General features: G+C 48.1%; 1 protein-coding gene across 1 annotated transcript; it reads left to right on the forward strand.

Moving 5' to 3' along the window:
• The first annotated feature begins 2,972 nt into the window (after window positions 1–2,972).
• DISP2 (dispatched RND transporter family member 2) lies at window positions 2,973–18,935 on the forward strand. The gene is given in 12 exon segments (XM_043988618.1): window positions 2,973–3,154; window positions 9,242–9,363; window positions 9,366–9,573; window positions 9,853–9,882; window positions 10,728–10,851; window positions 11,238–11,340; window positions 11,343–11,352; window positions 11,618–11,745; window positions 13,228–13,325; window positions 13,860–14,204; window positions 14,206–14,385; window positions 14,387–18,935. Coding segments are annotated over 12 exon segments (4,242 nt in total). The 5' UTR covers window positions 2,973–3,029; the 3' UTR covers window positions 17,156–18,935.
• The last annotated feature ends 319 nt before the right edge of the window (window positions 18,936–19,254 follow it).

The following is a 19,254-nucleotide window of genomic DNA, read 5'->3' on the forward strand; positions in this document are numbered from 1 at the left end:
GTCATAATTATCCAGCATTTATTTGGCTATCGTATTCTAAGGGTGGTACCATCTAGAAGCAGGATTTGATAACTTTTCAGGGGTCTCTTCCAAGCCTTCATTGCCCATCCCTACTTGCCAGTCCTCCTGACTTCTTGTGTCACATAGGGAATAAGGAGATGGCTTCTAACTGTGTCTCTTTGGCTTCTTACAGGGACACTGCCCCCCTTGGAGGGTCATCCACCTGGCCATGGTCATGACAAACACCCACCTGGTCCTGGAGGGGCCCCCTCATTGCCCTGGAAAGCACCCACCTGTCCTGGAGGGCATCCACCTTGTCATGGTCATGATAAGCACCCACATGGTCCTGGAGGGCCTCCCCATGGTCCTCCTGGCCCACATCACTAAGGAATTGATGTAAAGGGTCAGGGAGACAAAGCAATTAGTTTTCCCCAGTCTGGCATAGGGTGACATCACCAATCTATTCTGCTTAATAAATGTCTCTTGGAGGCAAAGGCATGTTATCAAAAGAAGTCTTTTCCTTTGTCTGCCATGCCCAGTATCCCTCCTGGGCCAGGGAGTATGTCTCTTTATGTTCTTGAAAAATGTACCAAGAAAAATCGAGTGCTTGTCCCTGAACTAACCCCCCGTGTTTTTATAAGTCATTCAAACAGTCTTTTAACCAAAAAAAAAATTGTTTGAGTTATAGCTTAAAAGACAACACAGTCTCATTTGTTCACTGAATTCAAGGTATGCCTGGAATCAGTCACTTACTCTCCCACTGCTGTCACTGTAGTCTAGACCTTATTCAACACATCATTGTCAGGATAACCTTACTAAAACATCACTCTTTGTGTGTCATGCCTCTGCCCCTTCAAAAGTCTCTAATGGTTTCTACCAATCAATTACAAACACCTTATCTTTATTTTTAAAAATTGTTTAGGGGAATCTAGGTGGTGCAGTGGATACAGCATCAGCCCTGAATTCAGGCAGACCTGAGTTCAAATCTGCCCTCAGACACTTGACGCTTACTAGCTGTGTGACCCCTGGGCAAGTCACTTAACCCTCATTGCCCCCCTGCCCAAAAAGAACATTTATTAACTACCTATGATGTGCCCGTCATGGTGCTATGTGCCAGGGATACAAATACAAAAAGATAGTCCCTGCCTACCCTTAAGGAACTTACATTCTAATGGGGAAGACAAAGCACAAAAGGAAGCTGAAAAGGGGAGTGGGAGTAGGGAAGGTACCCAAAGAAAAGGCATTGTGGAAAAGTCAGGAAAGTCCCAAAATAGTGCAGTCAGATGAGAAAAGAGAAGAGAAATATTAGCAAATCCCCACTCTTCCATCTTTGCATAGAAGGGATAAAGATCAAACACTGTATTTTAGAGAAAAAAAGAGATCAGACGCTATGTCTTGAAATTCTATGGGGAAAGTGACTGGAAGAAGGATGGGAAACTCTCATAAATGAAAATTTAAACACACAAAAGGAAAAATTCCAATCGGGGGAAAATAGGAAGAAGGCTGTCTGAAACAACCCAGTGTGTATGCATTAAAAAATCTATCAAGCAACTTAGATATAAAAAGATTGATAGGGACAGCTAGGTGGCACAGTAGATAAAGCAACCTGCCCTGAATTCAGGAAGACCTGAGTTCAAATCTGCCCTCAGACACTTGACACTTACTAGCTGTGTAACCCTGGGCAAGTCACTTAACCCTCATTGTCCCACAAATGAAAGAAAGAAAGAGAAATTCTATGCTCTCAATGCCAGAAACATCCAAGATACCATTCTGTTTAGGTAGATGAAATAATTCATACTTGTTGTTCAGTCATGTCTGATTCTTTGTGACCCCATGGACCATAGCATGTCAATACTGTCCATAGAGTTTTCTAGAAAAGATATTGGAGGGGCAGCTAGGTGGAGCAGTGGGTAAAGCACCGCCCTGGATTCAGCAGGACCTGAGTTCAAATCCAGTCTCAGACACTTGACACTTACTAGCTGTGTGACCCTGGGCAAGTCACTTAACCTTCATTGCCCTGCAAAAAAGAAAAGAAAGATACTGGAGTGGTTTGTCATTTACTTTTCCAGTGGATTAAGGCAGGAGTTAAGTGATTTGCTCAGGGTCATGAGGCTAGTGAGTGTCTGAAGCCAAATTTGAACTCAGGTCTTCCTGACTCCAGGCCCAGCACTCTATTACTGAGACACCTAGTTGTAACAAATGATATAAAGTTTAAAGTGTGCCTTTGGAGGGGGAAAGCCAGTTGTGTATTAAGGGGGGAGAGGAGAGTGAGAGGGAGTGCTATTTCTAAGCAACCAAAGAGGAAACCCAGTGCCCTTTTCTTATTTCAGGCCTTCAATTTTCCTCATCCTCCAACCACCTACCCACCCTACTGGTCCCCCCGCAGTTATATTGCACAGCGAGTTGGAATTAATCGCGCTTGGAAAGGTTTCAGAGAAAGCCAGGTTTTCAGTCTTCAACCTATGATGTTAAGTCCCACAACTTCACACTTCTACACCCCCAAACTGGAGAGGAGGAAAAGGAGAGGAGTTAGAAGTATATATCATCTCTTCAACTGCCGTCTCCTACCCTCTTCAGTGTCCCTCTTCAGTGTCCTCTCTTCTCACCTACTTCCATTCCTTCTCATAGAGATCTCTAAGTGTTCTGCACACACAGGAACCAAGCGTAGCTTTCCCAAAGCTCCACAGAAAAAAAGTGAAATCTTGAGAGCAGCTTCCAGAGAAAAACTGTATGCAAGAGACCTGGGTCCCAATGCCTAGATCTCTATCCTGGCTCCTGCTGAGAGGGCAATGTTGTGGATTGGAGCCTGGTTGGGAGTTCCTGGGCTGAGAGTTTCAAAGCAGCACCCAAGGGAACCAGCGCCCTCAGCTCGGCTCCGCCCCACCCCACCTGGCTTTGGGTCCATTGGCTGGGTCCTTCCCCGACCCACGCCCATTGACTGGGACAGCCTTGGCTAAACGCAGGCGCAGTGAGGCAGCTGCCGCCGCCGCTTCAGCACCAGAGACCGGACAGCGGCGCCGCCCACGGGCATGGAGAGCCTAGGCAGCGGCCCTAGCCAGGGTCCGGGCCCGGGCTCTGAATTCACCCCTGGCCCCAGGGCAGAGCAGCCTCCCGAAGGGCAGCACCTAGCCCCCGACAGCAATCCCCTAGACAGGTAAGGCAGACCATGACCCAACCCAACCTCCCACGTCTTCATGAAATCTTTCCCACAACCTGGGCATCCACTGGCAGCCTTCATACATTCACTTCACCTTCCCCATCACCGTGGCCCCCTCCCATAGTTCCCCATCATCACTTCCACACACTCCTCAATACCGTCCCCTATACACACCACTCCCTCATTACTCTTGTATGTCTTTCCCCAATCTCAACATTCCTCCCTGCCCCCACCTCCAGTCCTGCCCATCTTCCTTATCCCCGACCCTGTGGTGCTGACCTATCTGCTTCACTCCTAGCTCCTAACCCTTCTCTGGTCCCCCCACTTCCAGCCTACCCCCTTCCACCTCTGTCACTCCAAGCTCTTTATACCTTGCCCTGCATCTCCTCAGAAAACACATCCATCCACCCTCTGTGACCATCTGTCAGGGGATGAGCTTCTGAGCCTCTGCTTACGTGATTGTGTAGAGAAGTGTGTGCATGTGAATGTAACACTGTGGGTGTGCCTTTGGGTCCTTATCTATGAATGTCTTACTATTTGCCTTTGTTCATCATTTTGACAAGTTGCATGTCCTGTGTCCCCATGTGTGTACCTGTGGTTTTTGTTTGCTTGAGGCCCTGCCCCACCTATGGCAGTCACATACACAAAGTTGAGTCCAGGTAGGCAGACTTAGGGTCTCAACACTGCATCTGGCACTGCTGGAAAGAATCATTGGTCTGGAAATGAACCCAGTGTTCATAGCACAGAGAAGCAAATCTACAACTTGCTTTGATAATTAAGGCCAACTGGGCAGCCATTCCCCTCACATCTAATTATTTCTTGTGTGTATGGCCAGAGCTACCTAAAGGCTGAGTAGACAGTAATATATAACATATAGTCATGGGCCCCTGAAAGGTCTTACTCCCCCCTCCCAGATATCTCCTACCACGCTACTGCCCTCCCTTACAACCTGACAAGAAATTAGAATCACCCCTTTGCTCTAGACATCAAATATGGGGGTCTTCACTCTAGAAGGCAACTGTTAAATCATATATTTGTTACATGGGAAGGAGGGAAAAAGGCAAGGGTGGTAAGAGAAGAGACCAGGTAGATTGTTATTACATTTTTCTGGATTAGCTTATTATGTTATAAAGTCGTTGCCTTGAAAAGCACAAAAATCCTGTCCTTGAGAGAATGGATGAAAAACAACCCAATAAACACTATAGTTGAGCCTGCACTACATGAAAGACACTCTGCCAGGCACTATAGGGAGTACAAAGATGAACAAGACAGTCTCTTCCTTCATGAATTTTACAGTTTAGCAAGAAGGAAAACCATGTTAAGCAAAAACTACAATACAAGCTAGCTTGTGAAAATGTAGTAAGAAAAATGTACAGTGGTAGAAGCATTCAGAAAAAGGAAAAAGAAATACAGAACAAGAAACTTTCAGTGATGGGAGAAAGAACCACCAAGTCTCCCCCAAAGAGCTTGAGAAGGAACAGTCAGGGAGATGGCTTTAAGAGAACCCAATCACGGGACCATCTGATCTTTTTTTTGGGGGGGGGGGGGAAGCAAGGCAATGAGGGTTAAGTGACTTGCCCAGGGACACACAGCTAGTAAGTGTCTGAGGCTGGATTTGAACTCAGGTACTCCTGAATCCAGGGCCGGTGCTTTATCCACTGTGCCACCTAGCTGCCCCAGAACTATCTGATCTTATGCAAGACAGAAATTGTTGTTGTGGTTTCAGTCATTAAGTCATGTCCAACTCTTTGTCACCCCTTTGGGCAAAGATACTGGAGTGGTTTTGCCATTTTCCTTCTCCAGCTCATTTTACAGATGGGGAAACTAAAGCAAGCAGGATTAACTGACTTGACTAGCGAGGTATAGCTAGTAAGTGTCTAAGGCCAGATTTGAACTCAGGAAGATGAATCTCTCTTATTTCAGACTCTGAATTCTATCCACTGTGCCACCTAGCTGCCCCAAGACAGAAATTAAGGGGTGATTATTTGCATTCCATAAAAACCCACATTTCCCTCTATTTCACAATAGGGTCTTTAAAAATGTATCTTCATGCATTTATAATTATTCAACTTAAGGGGAAAATAAAAGATTTTACACATTTTAGTTCCATCAAGTTTGGCTTCATCCAGTGCTTAGCACAATGCCTGGCACATAATAGATGCTTAATAAATATCAATTGATGGAGGCAAGTGAAATATATCTGTATGCCCATCATTCCCCACCTGGATGAGTAAATAGGTGGCATAATGGAAAGAGAGTGATGGACTTGGAGTCAGGAAGACAATGACTGTTAATCCCTTTGGCTTCTGGGGCGAAGCCAGTTGTATATGGTATTCCTTTCTCCATTCATCTGCTTGCTGGATCCCTCCAAGACAAGCAAGCAAATCCAGGAAGTTAATCATCACAGTGAGTCTTAGACTTCTTTCCTGGGAACTCAGAAGGCAAGAGGAAATCATTCTTCTGAGGGAGAAGAGGCTAGAGCTGTTACTCCTTATTATTACTGGATCAAGCCAAAGGATCAGAAACCAGGGAACAGAATGGAACAAACCAAACCAGCAGGAATTAGGGAACAGAAGAGTTTGGGTCTGAGAAAGATTTTCCTTTGAAAAGGGTAGAAATTGACTCTTTTTACATGGGAAGGCAGAGGAAGAACAGAAGGTTTGGCTCTGCTGCCAGTAGAAGATGGATGGGTTCTCAAATTCTGCCAGATGGGTAGTATTAGGTTTCTGGAAAAGGGAAAGCAGAGCACTAGTTCTCCCCTCCTCAATCCCCTATCAGGGATCAGAATAAATGGAAGAAGTTAGGAATATCAGGAATGGGAGAAAAAGGTCCTTTTTGAAGTTAGGATCTAAGTAAATGTGACAGAGAAAGGACAAAAGTGTTTTTTAAGGGTGGGACCAGGTAGATTACTTAATAGTTTTTTTGTTTTTGTTGTTTGGGGTTTTTTTGGTGGGGCAATGAGGGTTAAGTGACTTACCCAGGGTCACACAGCTAGTAAGTGTCAAGTGTCTGATGCCGGATTTGAACTCAGGTCCTCCTGAATCCAAGGCCGGTGTCTTATCCACTGTGCCACCTAGCTGCCCCCCACTTAATAGTTATTATTGAAGTGAATGGAACATAGAGTTGTAACTCATCTCCTCCTCCACATATCTCTTAGCCTTCTGTGACCAACAATGTTAGTCACCTTTTCACCAGAAGGACAAAAATTGGTTTATCTTTTATTTTCTATCCATTTATTTGGTATTTGGACAGAACACAGTCTCTCCACATGCTACTTCCTTCCTTCTCTCCCTTTCACCACCCCTCCTCCCATTCCATTCTAATTTTCATTTATTTATTTATTTATTTTAGTGAGGCAATTGGGGTTAAGTGACTTGCCCAGGGTCACACAGCTAGTAAGTGTTAAGTGTCTGAGGCCGGATTTGAACTCAGATACTCCTGACTCCAGGGCCGGTGCTCTATCCACTGCACCACCTAGCTGCCCCCTCCCATACCATTCTAACCAGAACCCTGGCTCAGAGCCTTTCCAATACAGCAGCAGCATTGGCTTTGGAATAAGAACCAGAGCAAGCTCATTCAAGGGGTCTGGCTGCCCATAGGGTAGTTCTAGGAAAGAAACCCTTCCAGCCTAATCCGGTTCCAATGAGGCTTCCTGCAATCTCTGCAGTCAGAGTACATCATGCAGTCCCTCATTGTTTCTTTTCAGCAGACCTCTTTTCTCTAAATGTTGATAAGTTCCCCTCAGGCCTGGTGAGCAAGGACTATCTCCAAGTAGTTTCTAGCACAGTTCTGCCCATGGCACTAAAAAAAATGACATTTGCTGATGTTACTTCCACTGAACCTCCTCAAATCCACTCAATTTAATGAATTTATTGGGCCAGACCTGTGATTTCATTTGTATAAGAAACTCTTGGTGAGGAAAATCCCTCTGCTAATGCTGATGGTCATCTGTTCTGCAATCTATATCATTTTAGAAGGTTGCCTGGGGGCACTCAGAGATGAAATGATTAGTCCAGGATCATAGAGCTAGTATATGTCAGAGATGGGACTTAAACCCAGGTCTTTTGATTCTGTGGTTAGCTCTCAGCTCATCATGCAGATTCTCCACTCAATTTTATTTAATTCAATTCAGTTCAACAAATTGTACTATATGTAGGAATATGAGGACACCAATGAAACCATCCCTCCTCAAGGACTTATGGTCTACTAAGAAGACACAATATGTGCACACAGAATAATTACAAGAGGTGGAGATCACTAGTAACCTTGGAGCAGTGAGGGAATGCATACAAAAGGAGTCTTGGCACCTAAACTATGCTTTTTTAATAAATGTTTTTATTTAAAGTGTTGGGTTCCGGGGGCAGCTAGGTGGCACAGTAGATAAAGCACTGGCCTTGGATTCAGGAGGACCTGAGTTCAAATGCAGCCTCAAATACTTGACACTTAACTAGCTGTGTGACCCTGGGCAAGTCACTTAACCCTCATTGCCCTGCAAAAAAAAAATGTAACAATAAAAAATATTTTTAATAAATAAATAAAGTGTTAGGTTCCAAATTCTATCCTTCCCTCTGTTTCCCCTCTCCCTGAGGCGGTAAGGAATCAGATATCAGTTATATATGTGCAATTATGTAAAACATCACCATATTAGTCATTTTGTACAAGAAAACTTGAATTTAAAAAAATGAAAGTGAAAATCACATGCTTCTGTCTGTGTTCAATCGATATCAGTTCTTTCTTTGGAGGTGGATAGTATGCTTCATCATTAGTCCTTTTGGGATTGTCTTAGATCGTTGTATTGCTGAGAACAGTAAATTCATTCACAGTTCTTCATCAAACAATATTGCTGTCTCTGTGCACAGTGTTCTCTTGGTTCTGCTCACTTCACTATACATCAGTTCATACAAATCTTTCCAGGCCTTTCTGAAATCATCCTGCTTGTCATTTCTTATAGCACAATAATATTCCATCAACATCATATACCACAGCTTGTTCAGCCATTTCCCAACTGATGGGCATTCCTTTGATTTCTAATTCTTAGCCGCTACAAAAAGAGCTACTATATAGGGGCAGCTAGGTGGTGCAGTGGATAGAGCACTGGCCCTGGAGTCAGGAGTACCTGAGTTCAAATCTGGCCTCAGACACTTAACACTTACTAGCTGTGTGACCCTGGGCAAGTCACTTAACCCCAATTGCCTCACTAAAAAAAAAAATTTTTTTTAAAGAGCTACTATAAATATTTCTGAACAAACAAGTCTTTTTCTCTTTGTTTGTGATGTCTTTGGGATATAAGCCTAGCAGTGGTGTTGCTGAATCAAAGGGTATGCACACTAAACCATGCTTTAAAGGAAATCATGAAAAAAAAAATAAAGAAATCAGAAATTCTAAGAGTCTGAGGGAAGAACGGAAATCGTTCTAGAAAAGGGAGATGGCCTCTGCAGAAGGGAGAGGTGGAAGATGGAATGTCCTGTACTGGAAACAATTCATAGGCCCATTTGATTGCAACAGAGAGTGGGTAAATAACACTGGGAAGTCAAAACCAGTAGTGAACTTTTTTTTTTTTTTTTGGTGAGGCAATGGGGTAAGTGACTTGCCCAGTGTCTGAGGCTGGATTTGAATTCAGGTCCTCCTGACTCCAGGGCCGGTGCTCTATCCACTGCACCATCTAGCTGCCCCCAGTAGTGAACTTCAACGCTAACCTTTGGATTTTATGCTTATCTCCACGCAAATATGATGTCACTGGCGACTCTTGAGCAGACGTGGTCAAATTTATGTTTTAGAAATATAATTTTGAAGGATCAGAAACCAAACCCAGGCCACCCAAACTGTCTGCCCCATACTAAATCCTTTGCCTAGATAGCAAAAGGTCAAGGTGTGAGACTGTTGAATACAGGCACCAGAGTCCCTTCACCTGCTCCTACTCTATTGCCACAATCACTAACTATCCAGAGGAGCCCTGAGAGTCTAGACCTACCACTAGGCAGTGGCCTCTGCTTCCCCAACAGTGCTGTAGTTGTAGGACTACACTCATGACCCTTGGCTTCTGCCCTCCTTTCCTGATTCTTCTTCACTTCTCTCTCCAAACAGTTCCCGGACTGAGGGCCCAGTGCCTGATTCAAGTCAGGAGAGAAGATGTCCTCTCCACCGCTGCCCAGTTACCACACCCCTCATCTCTTCGGGCCCATTACCAGTTTCAAATACCCTCCAACCTCAGGTCAGAACTTGAGTCCCCCAGGTCCTCCACATTTCTCTTATCCCCGGGCCCAGCAGGAGTACCGAGGTGGCTACACCTTGCCTGGGCCCGGGGACAGAACTGCCCTGTGCTCTCACCATTCTAGCCTCAGCCCCTCCCCTGTTCCCTCACAGAGGGATGGCTCTTGGAAGCCCAGACCTGTGCAGCACCATGTGGTAAGCGTCAGGTAAGGAGTGAGATTAGGGTGGGATGGGGTAGGGAAACAGAAGAAAATGGTCTGCCCTCTATCCATGGAATTAAGTGAGAGATTGAGAGCCCAGCCCTCAGAAACTCCTGAATATGGGATGGATGCTAGGGATGGGGCTCCGGGCATAGGTTTGAATGCAGCTGGAAGAAAGATTTAACACCCAGATGGGAGAGCTGGTAATGAACTGAAAGGGTTAATGCCATGCTTCCCATTCCTGTGAAAGAAATAACTCCAGTTAGCTATCTTTTTTATCTACAGGCACGAGCAGACTTTCCGGATGCCAAGGAGGTAGGAATTGTGTCTTCCTTTACCCCCCCTTTTTTTGTGGGGGCATGAGGGTTAAGTGACTTGCCCAAAAGTCACACAGCTAGTGCCAAGTGTCTGAGGCTGGATTTGAACTCAGGTCCTCGTGAATCCAGGGCGGGCTTTATCCACTGTGCCACCTAGCTTGCCCCTTCCTTTACCGTTTTAACTTCCATCATGTTCTCCTGCTGGGTTATACCTCATCTTCTCCCTGTCACTTTGTAGGCTACAGCTTTCCTCTATGACAGTAATTCCCAAGCTATTGGCTACAAAATCACTTTGGAGTTTGTTTATTCATTGGCAAAATGTGTAAGGGCAGAATTCTACCATAAGTGCTTTGGCTAGCTATCCACAGGTGGAGAATAAGTGTTTGTAGAAAATCAACCTCGAGGCTAAGGAATCTCTTCTGTTTTTCACATTTGAGGTGGAGGTGCAGTACCTATATGGTGTGGTGGGAAGGGAGATAAATGGTGTCTCTTTCCCAGGGCTGTACATTTTTCCCAATGGACGCTGATGCCTGAACACCAGTGAGACTGAAGAGTGAGGATAGCCTGTGGCTTGGCATGGTCCCCTCCAAGGCAATAGGCCCTTATGTTGGGCTTGTAGGAGGACTGACCCCCATTTGAATCACTCAAAATCCTTAAAACGTTCTCATGGAATTCCTAGTCACATTCCTAGGTTTGCATGGAACACAATTTGGAAAATGCATTAAAGCAACATAACCAGGAAATGCCCTCAGCCCCCTCCTCTAAGGAATTCTTGTCTGATGAGTCCCAAGGTACCAGTGGATGCTGAACTCCCACTCATGCCCTGACTCCCCTCCCTTCCAGCTACTCCCAGCTGATTGCTGAGTGGCCCCTGGCTGTGCTGCTGTGTGGCCTGGCCATTGTCTTGCTCTGTACGATAGCTGGGCTGCTGGGGGGACAGATGCCCGACTTCTCAGAGCCATTACTGGTGAGTGACAGAAGGACAAGTAGGGAAAGGCAGAGGTCCCAGCTCTTGCCACTTCTCTTTTTCCCACAAGACAGACCAAGATGGGGTGGAGTCAGCTGGGTGAAAATGGTGCCTGGGTAGGAATTGGGCTTTGAAACATCAGAGGGAATGGACAAAAGTTGGAGAGAAAGGAAATATTCAAGATAAAAAGAGATTGCTATTCAGTCATCAGGGGATCCAGGTGGGCTTCATCTCTTTTGGTCTCTGTGTTAGAGGAGCAGGGATCCAGAGAATGGGAAATGGGAGACAGGCTAGTGGTTGTGGAACTAGGAAGGAAAGGAAAAGAGGGGAGGCCTAGTTGGAGGATTATCCCATCAATCCTGCTCATCCTGTGAACCTCATTGCAGGGCTTTGAACCTCGGGACACAGACATTGGGCGAAAGCTGACAGTCTGGAGGATCGTGCAGGAACTCACTGGCCACAGGAAGGTGTTCTCATTAACCCCAATCCTGACCTGAATAGGTAGGGGCCATGGCATGGGGAGGGTGGGATATCTGTGTCCCTGTAAGATCACATGCCTACCATGGTCACACATACACACACACAGCCTCCCAGTAACTTCTCACAGAGCAGCAGCACATATCCTTTGTGTCCCTGAGGGAACTGTGACCACATAGTCCAACTGACCTGTCTCCTTGAGTTAACCGTCAATCAGTTAAGCCTTTCATTATTACCCTGGTCTTGCTGGTGGCTTCCCTGGGATGGGAACTTTCTCTTTCTGCCTTAGTTCTGGCAGTTCTATTACTATGAGCCCCATGGACTGGGACAGTGACCAGGAAGGGCCATCCCGGCCTCGTAGGATGGTGGAGCCCTGGGAGGACAGAGGGCAGGATGGCTTCTTCTGTGGCCCCCCAGGTGAGTGGCATCTTGTCTAACTTCTACCCCCCTTAGTCTAACCAAAGCATCCCCCTCCTCCTCTCCCTCCCCTATCTCCCCAAATAGGACATTCATTATCTCTAAGCCTTCTGTGGCCAATGCTGTTTCCCATCCTATTAGGAGAAGTACAAGAATGGACTCACTTTTTATGTTCTGCCCACTCAATTTAGTATCTAGGCAGAAAACAGCCTCTCCATGTGTTTCCCTCCTTCCTTCCTTCCTCCCCCATGTCCCCATTCCAGTCTAACTGGGACCGTGGCTCAGGTCCCTTCTTCACTGCAGCAGAAGTTACCTCCTCCTGAAACTGTGGCATAGCAGGATGGGGCAAATGAAGAACTAGCTATGAGGAATATGATCAAGAGTGTAGTAAAGGAAAGAATCAAGAGGAGGTTTGGCAGGTTCAGTGAGGTAAGCCATAGGTCAAGTTCATGAGGATCGGCTAAAGTAAAGAAGAAGAGGTAGCTTGCAAAGTGAGGGGGTAAATGATTGTCTAGGGGAATTGGCCAGCAGGGATCAAAAACATAGTTCAAGAGACTGGGGAACCCAAGATCAAGGAGTCTAGGCCAAGAGCTTGAGCAGCAAGGGATCAGAAGCACAGGTTAGAGAGGCAGGGCAGGATCTAGGCAAGAGAAGTGGGACCTCAGCAGCAGAATTGGAGCTTATGGTACCAAGCCAATTGCCTTCTGAGGACAAGATTCCCAAAGGATGTTTTTTTAAAATCTGGAGCCCGAGCTGTTTGTAATTGCAAGAGCTGTTGAATTGCTTGACTCTAGCAAGGCAGCTTTGTCGCTTTCTGTTCCCCTGGGCCAACTCCCTTAAGGGGACTATTCCCCATGGACATAGAACCCAGTTAAAGGCTTGGGAACTAGACTAATGAACATTTAGGTATGCCACAGAGGGATAACGCCCCAAGAATCTCACCTTAAGGACAAGTATGGAATGATCTGTCCCTGGGTTGACAGGGACTGTGCCACCCTCAGTAACAATTTGGTTCCCATTTAAGAGGCAATGGGGGGCGGGGCAGCTAGGTGGTACAGTGGATAAAGCACCTGCCCTGGATTCAGGAGGACCTGAGTTCAAATGTGGCCTCAGATACTTGACACTTACTAGCTGTGTGACCCTGGGCAAGTCACTTAACCCTCATTGCCCCCTGAAAAAAAAATAGAGGCAATAGGGTCAGCCTCGGTTTCTCTTTAAGGAAATCCAAAGTCCCTATCCTGCCTGAGGACTAGAAGGGCAACAAGAGGACACTAAGAATCAGAACTGATTTTTACCCCTTCCTGCCTTTCCCTGCAAGGCTGGACTAATCTTTCTCCTTTTTGTGCCTCAATTTCTCCACATCACACAGATAGTGATGATTTAGCTTCTCCCTCTACCTGCCATGGGGGTGTTAGGATCCTGAATAGGGCCCCAAGGGGTCCTTGAGGCTGAAGGGTTAATTTCTTGGAGTTTGTGTTGCAGAGAAGAGTTACTCCCAGTTGGTGTTCATGTCCACCACAGCCGGCAGCCTGTGGAATCTGCAAGCCATTCAGTCCATGTGTCGAATTGAGCAGGAGAAGGTGAGCCATCTGGGTGGGGGGGGTGGGGGTGGGAAGGACGGTTCTGGAGAGAGGGGAAGAGGGGGAAGGATTGGACAGGATAATGGATGGCCAGTTTGGGAAAGAAAAAGCTCCTGAGAGGCAGCTGACCCCATTCTAGATAGGAAATTCCATGTAAATGACAAAGGAATGACCTTGCTTCTGGCAATCCCCTGCCCTCACCCTCTATTCCTCCTACCCTTGACTGTGTCTGCCTACTTCCCATTCCACTCTCCCCAATTAAATGGCCAAGAGAGCGACCTATTGTTACAGTTCATTGGGTTCCCCAGAGGGTAATTGTTAACCTCCACTCCTCAGAGGTCCAGGCATCTTTTCTAAGATAGAAGCCTGGTTGTCACTTGGTGAGTTAACATCAGGTGGGAGCTGAGGGCATTAGTCCCAGTCTCCCCAGTCTCCTCTGTAGCTTTCTGGAAGGCAAGGGGATGAGTATAATCCTTGGGCTGCCCCATTAGAGGCATTCGAACTTCCTGAGGCCTTCCATGCTTCCCTCTGCAGATCCGCTCCCATGCGCACTTCAGGGATCTATGCCAGCGCACCTCGGCTGACGAGTGCTGCCCCAGCTGGTCCCTGGGCAACTACATTGCCGTGCTCTACAACCGCACCTCATGCCTGGACATCACCCAGGGGGACATCGTCCGCACACTGGCCCTTCTACGGGCCTGTGCCCCTTATTACCATCGTGGTGCCCTGGTGCCCGCCTGCCTGGGTACCCAACGGGAGAAGCACCCACTCTGTACCCACTTGCCTGAAAAGTGTGCCCGAGTCAGCGCCATCTACCAGCTCCTGCACTTCCTGGTCGACCGAGATTTCTTGAGTCCACAGACCGCTGACTACCAGGTGCCCCTCTCTCAAATACAGTCTTCTCTTCTTGCCTACCAAGAAGGGGGCCTCCATGATGGGCATATACCTGGACAATCTGGCCTCCTCCTGGGAGCTCTTTGACAACTACACCTCCATCACAGGGATGGACCTAGGCCTGAAGCAACAGCTGTTTCAGCACTACCTAGCCCGGGACACGGTGGTACCCTGTGCTGGCTCTTGGGGCCATCTTTCTCAGCATCTCCCTGTACCTCCGTTCCCTCTTTATCACGCTTATGGTGTTGCTGGTGGTGGTTGGATCCCTGTTAGTTGCCTTCTTCCTCTACCAGGTGGCTTTCCGCTTGACCTATTTTCCCTTCGTCAATCTGACTGCTATTGTCTTGCTCAGCAGCATCTGTGCCAATCACACCCTGGTCTTCTTTGACCTGTGGAACCTCAGCAAGAGCCAGCTCCCCTCCTCCGGGCTCCCCCAGAGGGTCAGCCATACCATGCATCATTTTGGCTACTTGCTCTTGGTCTCTGGTCTCACCACAGGAACAGCCTTCTATGCCAGCTACCTGAGTCATTTAACTGCCATCCGATGCTTTGCCATCTATATGGGTACTGCCGTGCTGGTCAACCTGGTCCTCATGCTCACGTGGTTGCCCTCATCCATGGTGCTGTATGAGCGTTACCTGGCCCCTACCTGTGCAGATCGGCCCCGAGGTTACTGGGGTGGCAGCGGGCACCGGAGGTTGGCCCTGGCCCTGCAGCGGCAGTTTCGTGCCCTGCAGCGGGCCCTAACGGGCACCTCCCATCTGCTCTTCCAGCGGCTGCTGCCTTGCAGCGTTATTAAGTTTCGTTATATCTGGATCTGCTGGTTTGCCGCCCTGGCGGCAGGAGGGGCCTACATCGCTGGCTTCAGTCCCCGGCTGCGGCTCCCCACTCTGACGATGCCCAGGGGACAAGTCTTCCGACCCAGCCACCCCTTTGAGCGCTTTGATGCTGAATACCGTCAACAGTTCATGTTTGAGCGCCTGCCTCAGGGAGAGGGTGGGTACATGCCCGTGGCGATGGTTTGGGGCATCCTCCCTGTGGACACAGGTGATCCCTTGGATCCCCGGAGCAATGGCACCCTGGTGAGCGATCCGACTTTCTCAGCCCGTGGTCCCCAGGCCCAGCACTGGTTGCTGACACTTTGCCATCGGGCCCGCAATCAGAGTTTCTACTATGTCGAGCAGGAGGAAGAGCCCACCCTGTGTTTCATGGAGGAGCTACAGAGGTGGATGGCTGGCCGTCAGTGTGCCTACCATGGCCCTGGTTTCTGCTGCGGCCATTTCCACTTCCCCTTTGAGCCCCAGCACTTCCTGCATTGTCTCAAGATGATGGCCCTGGAACAGAGCCGGGATGGCGGCAGGGATCTGGGGCCTCGGTTTGATGCAGAGGGCAACCTGGTGGCCCTGGTGCTGCAGTTTCAGACTAATTTCCACTATAGTGTGGATTACAGCCAAACCCACCGCTTCTACCTTGAGGTGAGCCGCTGGCTGGAGGGAGAGCTGAGCACAGCCCCTGGTGGCCTGCGCAATGGCTGGTTCACCAGCCGCCTGGACCTCTATAGCCTCCAGCACAGCTTGAGCACTGAGCCCGTGGTGGTCCTGGGCCTGGCTGTCGCCCTGTCTTTTGCCATACTCCTGCTGGGCACCTGGAATGTGCTACTCAGTCTGTTTTCTGTGACCGCCATCGCCGGGACTGTGATGCTGACTCTGGGACTGCTCGTGCTTCTGGAGTGGCAGCTCAATGCGGCTGAATCTCTCTTCCTCTCCATGGCCGTGGGCCTCTCTGTGGACTTCACTGTGAACTACTGCATCTCGTATCACCTGTGTCCCCACCCTGACCGGCTCAGCCGAGTGGCATTCTCCCTGCGCCAAATGAGCTGTGCCACCGCCGTGGGGGCCTCTGCCCTCTTTTCTGCAGGCGTTCTCATGCTGCCTGCCACGGTCTTGCTCTACCGCAAGCTGGGCATCTTCCTTATGATGGTCAAATGCATCAGCTGTGGCTTTGCCAGCTTCTTCTTCCAGTCCCTCTGCTGTTTCTTTGGGCCTGAGAAGAACTGTGGCCAGATCCTCTGGCCTTGTGGCCGCCTGGCCCGAGACTATGGAGTCCGTGAGCCCGGTAGGGAGAAGACTGCCCGCCACCGCCCAGGACCTGCTGGGGTCTCTTCAGCTGCATTCATAGAACAGTATGAGCTCCGGCCCCTAGCCCGCCGCCGTAGCAACAGTTTTGACACCAGCACAGCCACCAGCAAGCTGTCCCATCGTCCCTCCGTGCTATCCGAAGATCTGCAGCTCCAAGAAAGTCATTGCTATCCCCGGGCCCCTCTGCCACCTTCCCACCAGGACACTCTGCGGCCTGAACCCCAGGAGCCACTTTTGGACCATCAAGTCGTCTTTGGTCAATGCCCGGCTCTACAGACCTCCTCTCCTTACAAGGAGAGCAGCCCAGCCCCCAAAATCTGGGCTGGAAAGGATTCCCAGAATTTGGAAGCTGGGACCCCACCATGCACAACCCAGCCTATCACACCTACTCATTCATCCAAGGCTGAGATAGAGGAGGCCCCTCGCTGCCTCTGTTCCTCAGCCAGCTCCCTGGAGGGCCTTAGTGTCTCAGATGAAACCTGCCTCAGTGTCTCAGAACCCAGCGCTCCAGTTCCTGATTCAGTGGTCTCTTCCCCAGAGGTTCAAGATGTGGACAGGTCCCCGGCTCCAGAAAGGGGTCAACTGAATGGAAAGCGTGAAAATCTATGGCTGGCCCTTCGGGAGAGTGTCTATGACCCATCCTCACCTGCTTCCCACCAGAGCAGCTCTTCCTGGAAGAGCCGTGGTGGTGTTGGGGGCAGTGATGGCGGCCCAGTTGTGCTGCCCAACAGCCAGCCCAACTTGCCTGATGTATGGCTCCGCAGATCTAGCACCCAAAATTCTGGTTACAGCAGCTGAGACTCCTTGAATAGAATGAAGACTGGGAACTGAAGAATGAAAAGGCTGGGATTGGAGCCTGAAGTTGCCCCCCATGAGCCAACGTGTAAATGTTGCACCAAACTGCTGGGGCATTTGGAGCCCTGCCAGATGGTCTAGCAATGGTGTTGACTATCTACTCCCAGTTTGAGTAGAAGTAAGCTAAAAGGTTCTCCAGAGGAAAAAGTTGGACTGTCTTTATGATATTGGCTTAGTGTGGTCCCTCCGGTCCCTACAAGAGGAAAAGGGGATACTTCCTGTGGAAGGCATTACCAAGATAAGGCAGGAGGAAAAATTCAATAGATTACAAGGCAAATCCCAGCAAGAGATGCTGTGCCCTAGATGGAGAGGAAGGAACAAAAAAATGCTTCCCAGAGTTCCATTTCCATGATGCTGCTTTAGGGCCAGGCAGCAAGGCTTTTAGAATCAACCAAGACCATCCCTCCCAAGGCAACCAGGACTTTTTCCTGACCAGAAAGACAATGCAGGTCTCCCAGCAGCCTCTGGAGCCTAGACTCAAACTTCCTTTGGGGGGGTCTCCTCAGAACTGTCTCATACTCCTTTTTCAAATAACTTGTTTGTCCCCAGAGTTGGGCCCTAGGGTCTTCATGCTCCAGCCATCCTGACCCCTTCAGTTTTTATGGGTTCTGACCAGAGAGTTTCCTGAGACCTGAGAAGGGTATGACCAGGGAGAGGGAGGAAAGGGTCTGTTTTGTGGGTTTCTTTGCTGAGAACAAGGAAAAGTCAGCTCTGGCAGTGACTCTGTGTTCCTTGAGTTGGAAAGGGTGCCTTTGATCCTTGAAGCAATGCATTTTGGACTCTGTTCAACATTTCAGCCAAAGTGCATAAAGTGCCTACAAGTACATGCTGGACCCTGGAGGGAGGGACAGGGTAGAAAGATGATAAATGGCATGGTTACAGTGACTTCAAGGGTTACAACATGGAGACAATAAATATGACATAAGGCAGAATATTATAGGGGTAAAGAGACACAAAGTGCTCTGTGAAAAATTGAAGAGGAGTCAAAAAAAAGAAAAGAAAAATTGAAGAGAGGGATTGAGAACTTTCGGTGGGGTGAGGAGAATAGGTGGCATTCCTAGAGGATGAAGGGTGTTTGGGGGATTGAGGAGCCTCAAGCCCCTTTACTTACTCCCTGAGACTCTTCTACTAACTCGTGTTGCTCTGTTCTCTGACCCAGGGAAATTTGCCTACTCATTTCTCTGCGGGAACCCTTTCCCTTCGCCTATCAAGGGTTCTTCTCAAAACTGTCAGGGGGGAAGGCTCCACTTTTCTCCCTGTTGCCTCTTCCTAACTATCTGTTATCCCTGGGAGGAATCTTGAGAGGAAACAGTGAACTTTAAGCCAAATACCAAAGCTCCTTTCCTGATCCTTCAATGCCACCCGTTTCCTGAATCGGCCTGGGGATTTTGTTAGTAAGTGGACATTCAAGCTCATCCGATTCTTGAGCTTCACAAGGAGAAGGATAGATGTGCCCTCTTTGGAGCATTCTAGTGAGTGAAGTGGGTCCACTGAGGATTGCCAAGTGGCAGGTGCAGGGTTTGTGATTACGTTATATAAATAAGGCAGAATCTCAGAATGCCTGCCCTTTGGGGACAGGCACAAGGAACTGGGGCTGGAGCCAGTCAATCAACAAGTTATTAAGTAGTTACTATGTACTAGGTACTGTGGTTGTCCCCAAGGAGCTTATACTTTAGTAGAGGAATTAACATGTAGATAGATAGATGATAAATAACTAGATAGATAGATAGATAGACAGACAGATGATAAACAACTAGACAGATAGATGGACGGATGGATAGAGATAGTTGATAGATAACTAGATAGATAGGATAGATAGATGATAGATAGATATAGATAAACATAATAGATATGTAGGTAGGTAATAGGTAAATAGATGATAAGTAGGTAGGTAAGTGATAGATAAATAGACTGATCATAGATTGATTGATAGATTGATAGATGATGGATGGATGGATAAACGGATGACAGGTAGGTAGATGCTGAGTAAATAGGTGGATCATAGATAGGTTGATAAGTCAATAGATGATAGAGAGATATGT

This window comes from Dromiciops gliroides, chromosome 2, assembly GCF_019393635.1.
Source record: "Dromiciops gliroides isolate mDroGli1 chromosome 2, mDroGli1.pri, whole genome shotgun sequence".
Classification (NCBI taxonomy): Eukaryota; Metazoa; Chordata; class Mammalia; order Microbiotheria; family Microbiotheriidae; genus Dromiciops; species Dromiciops gliroides.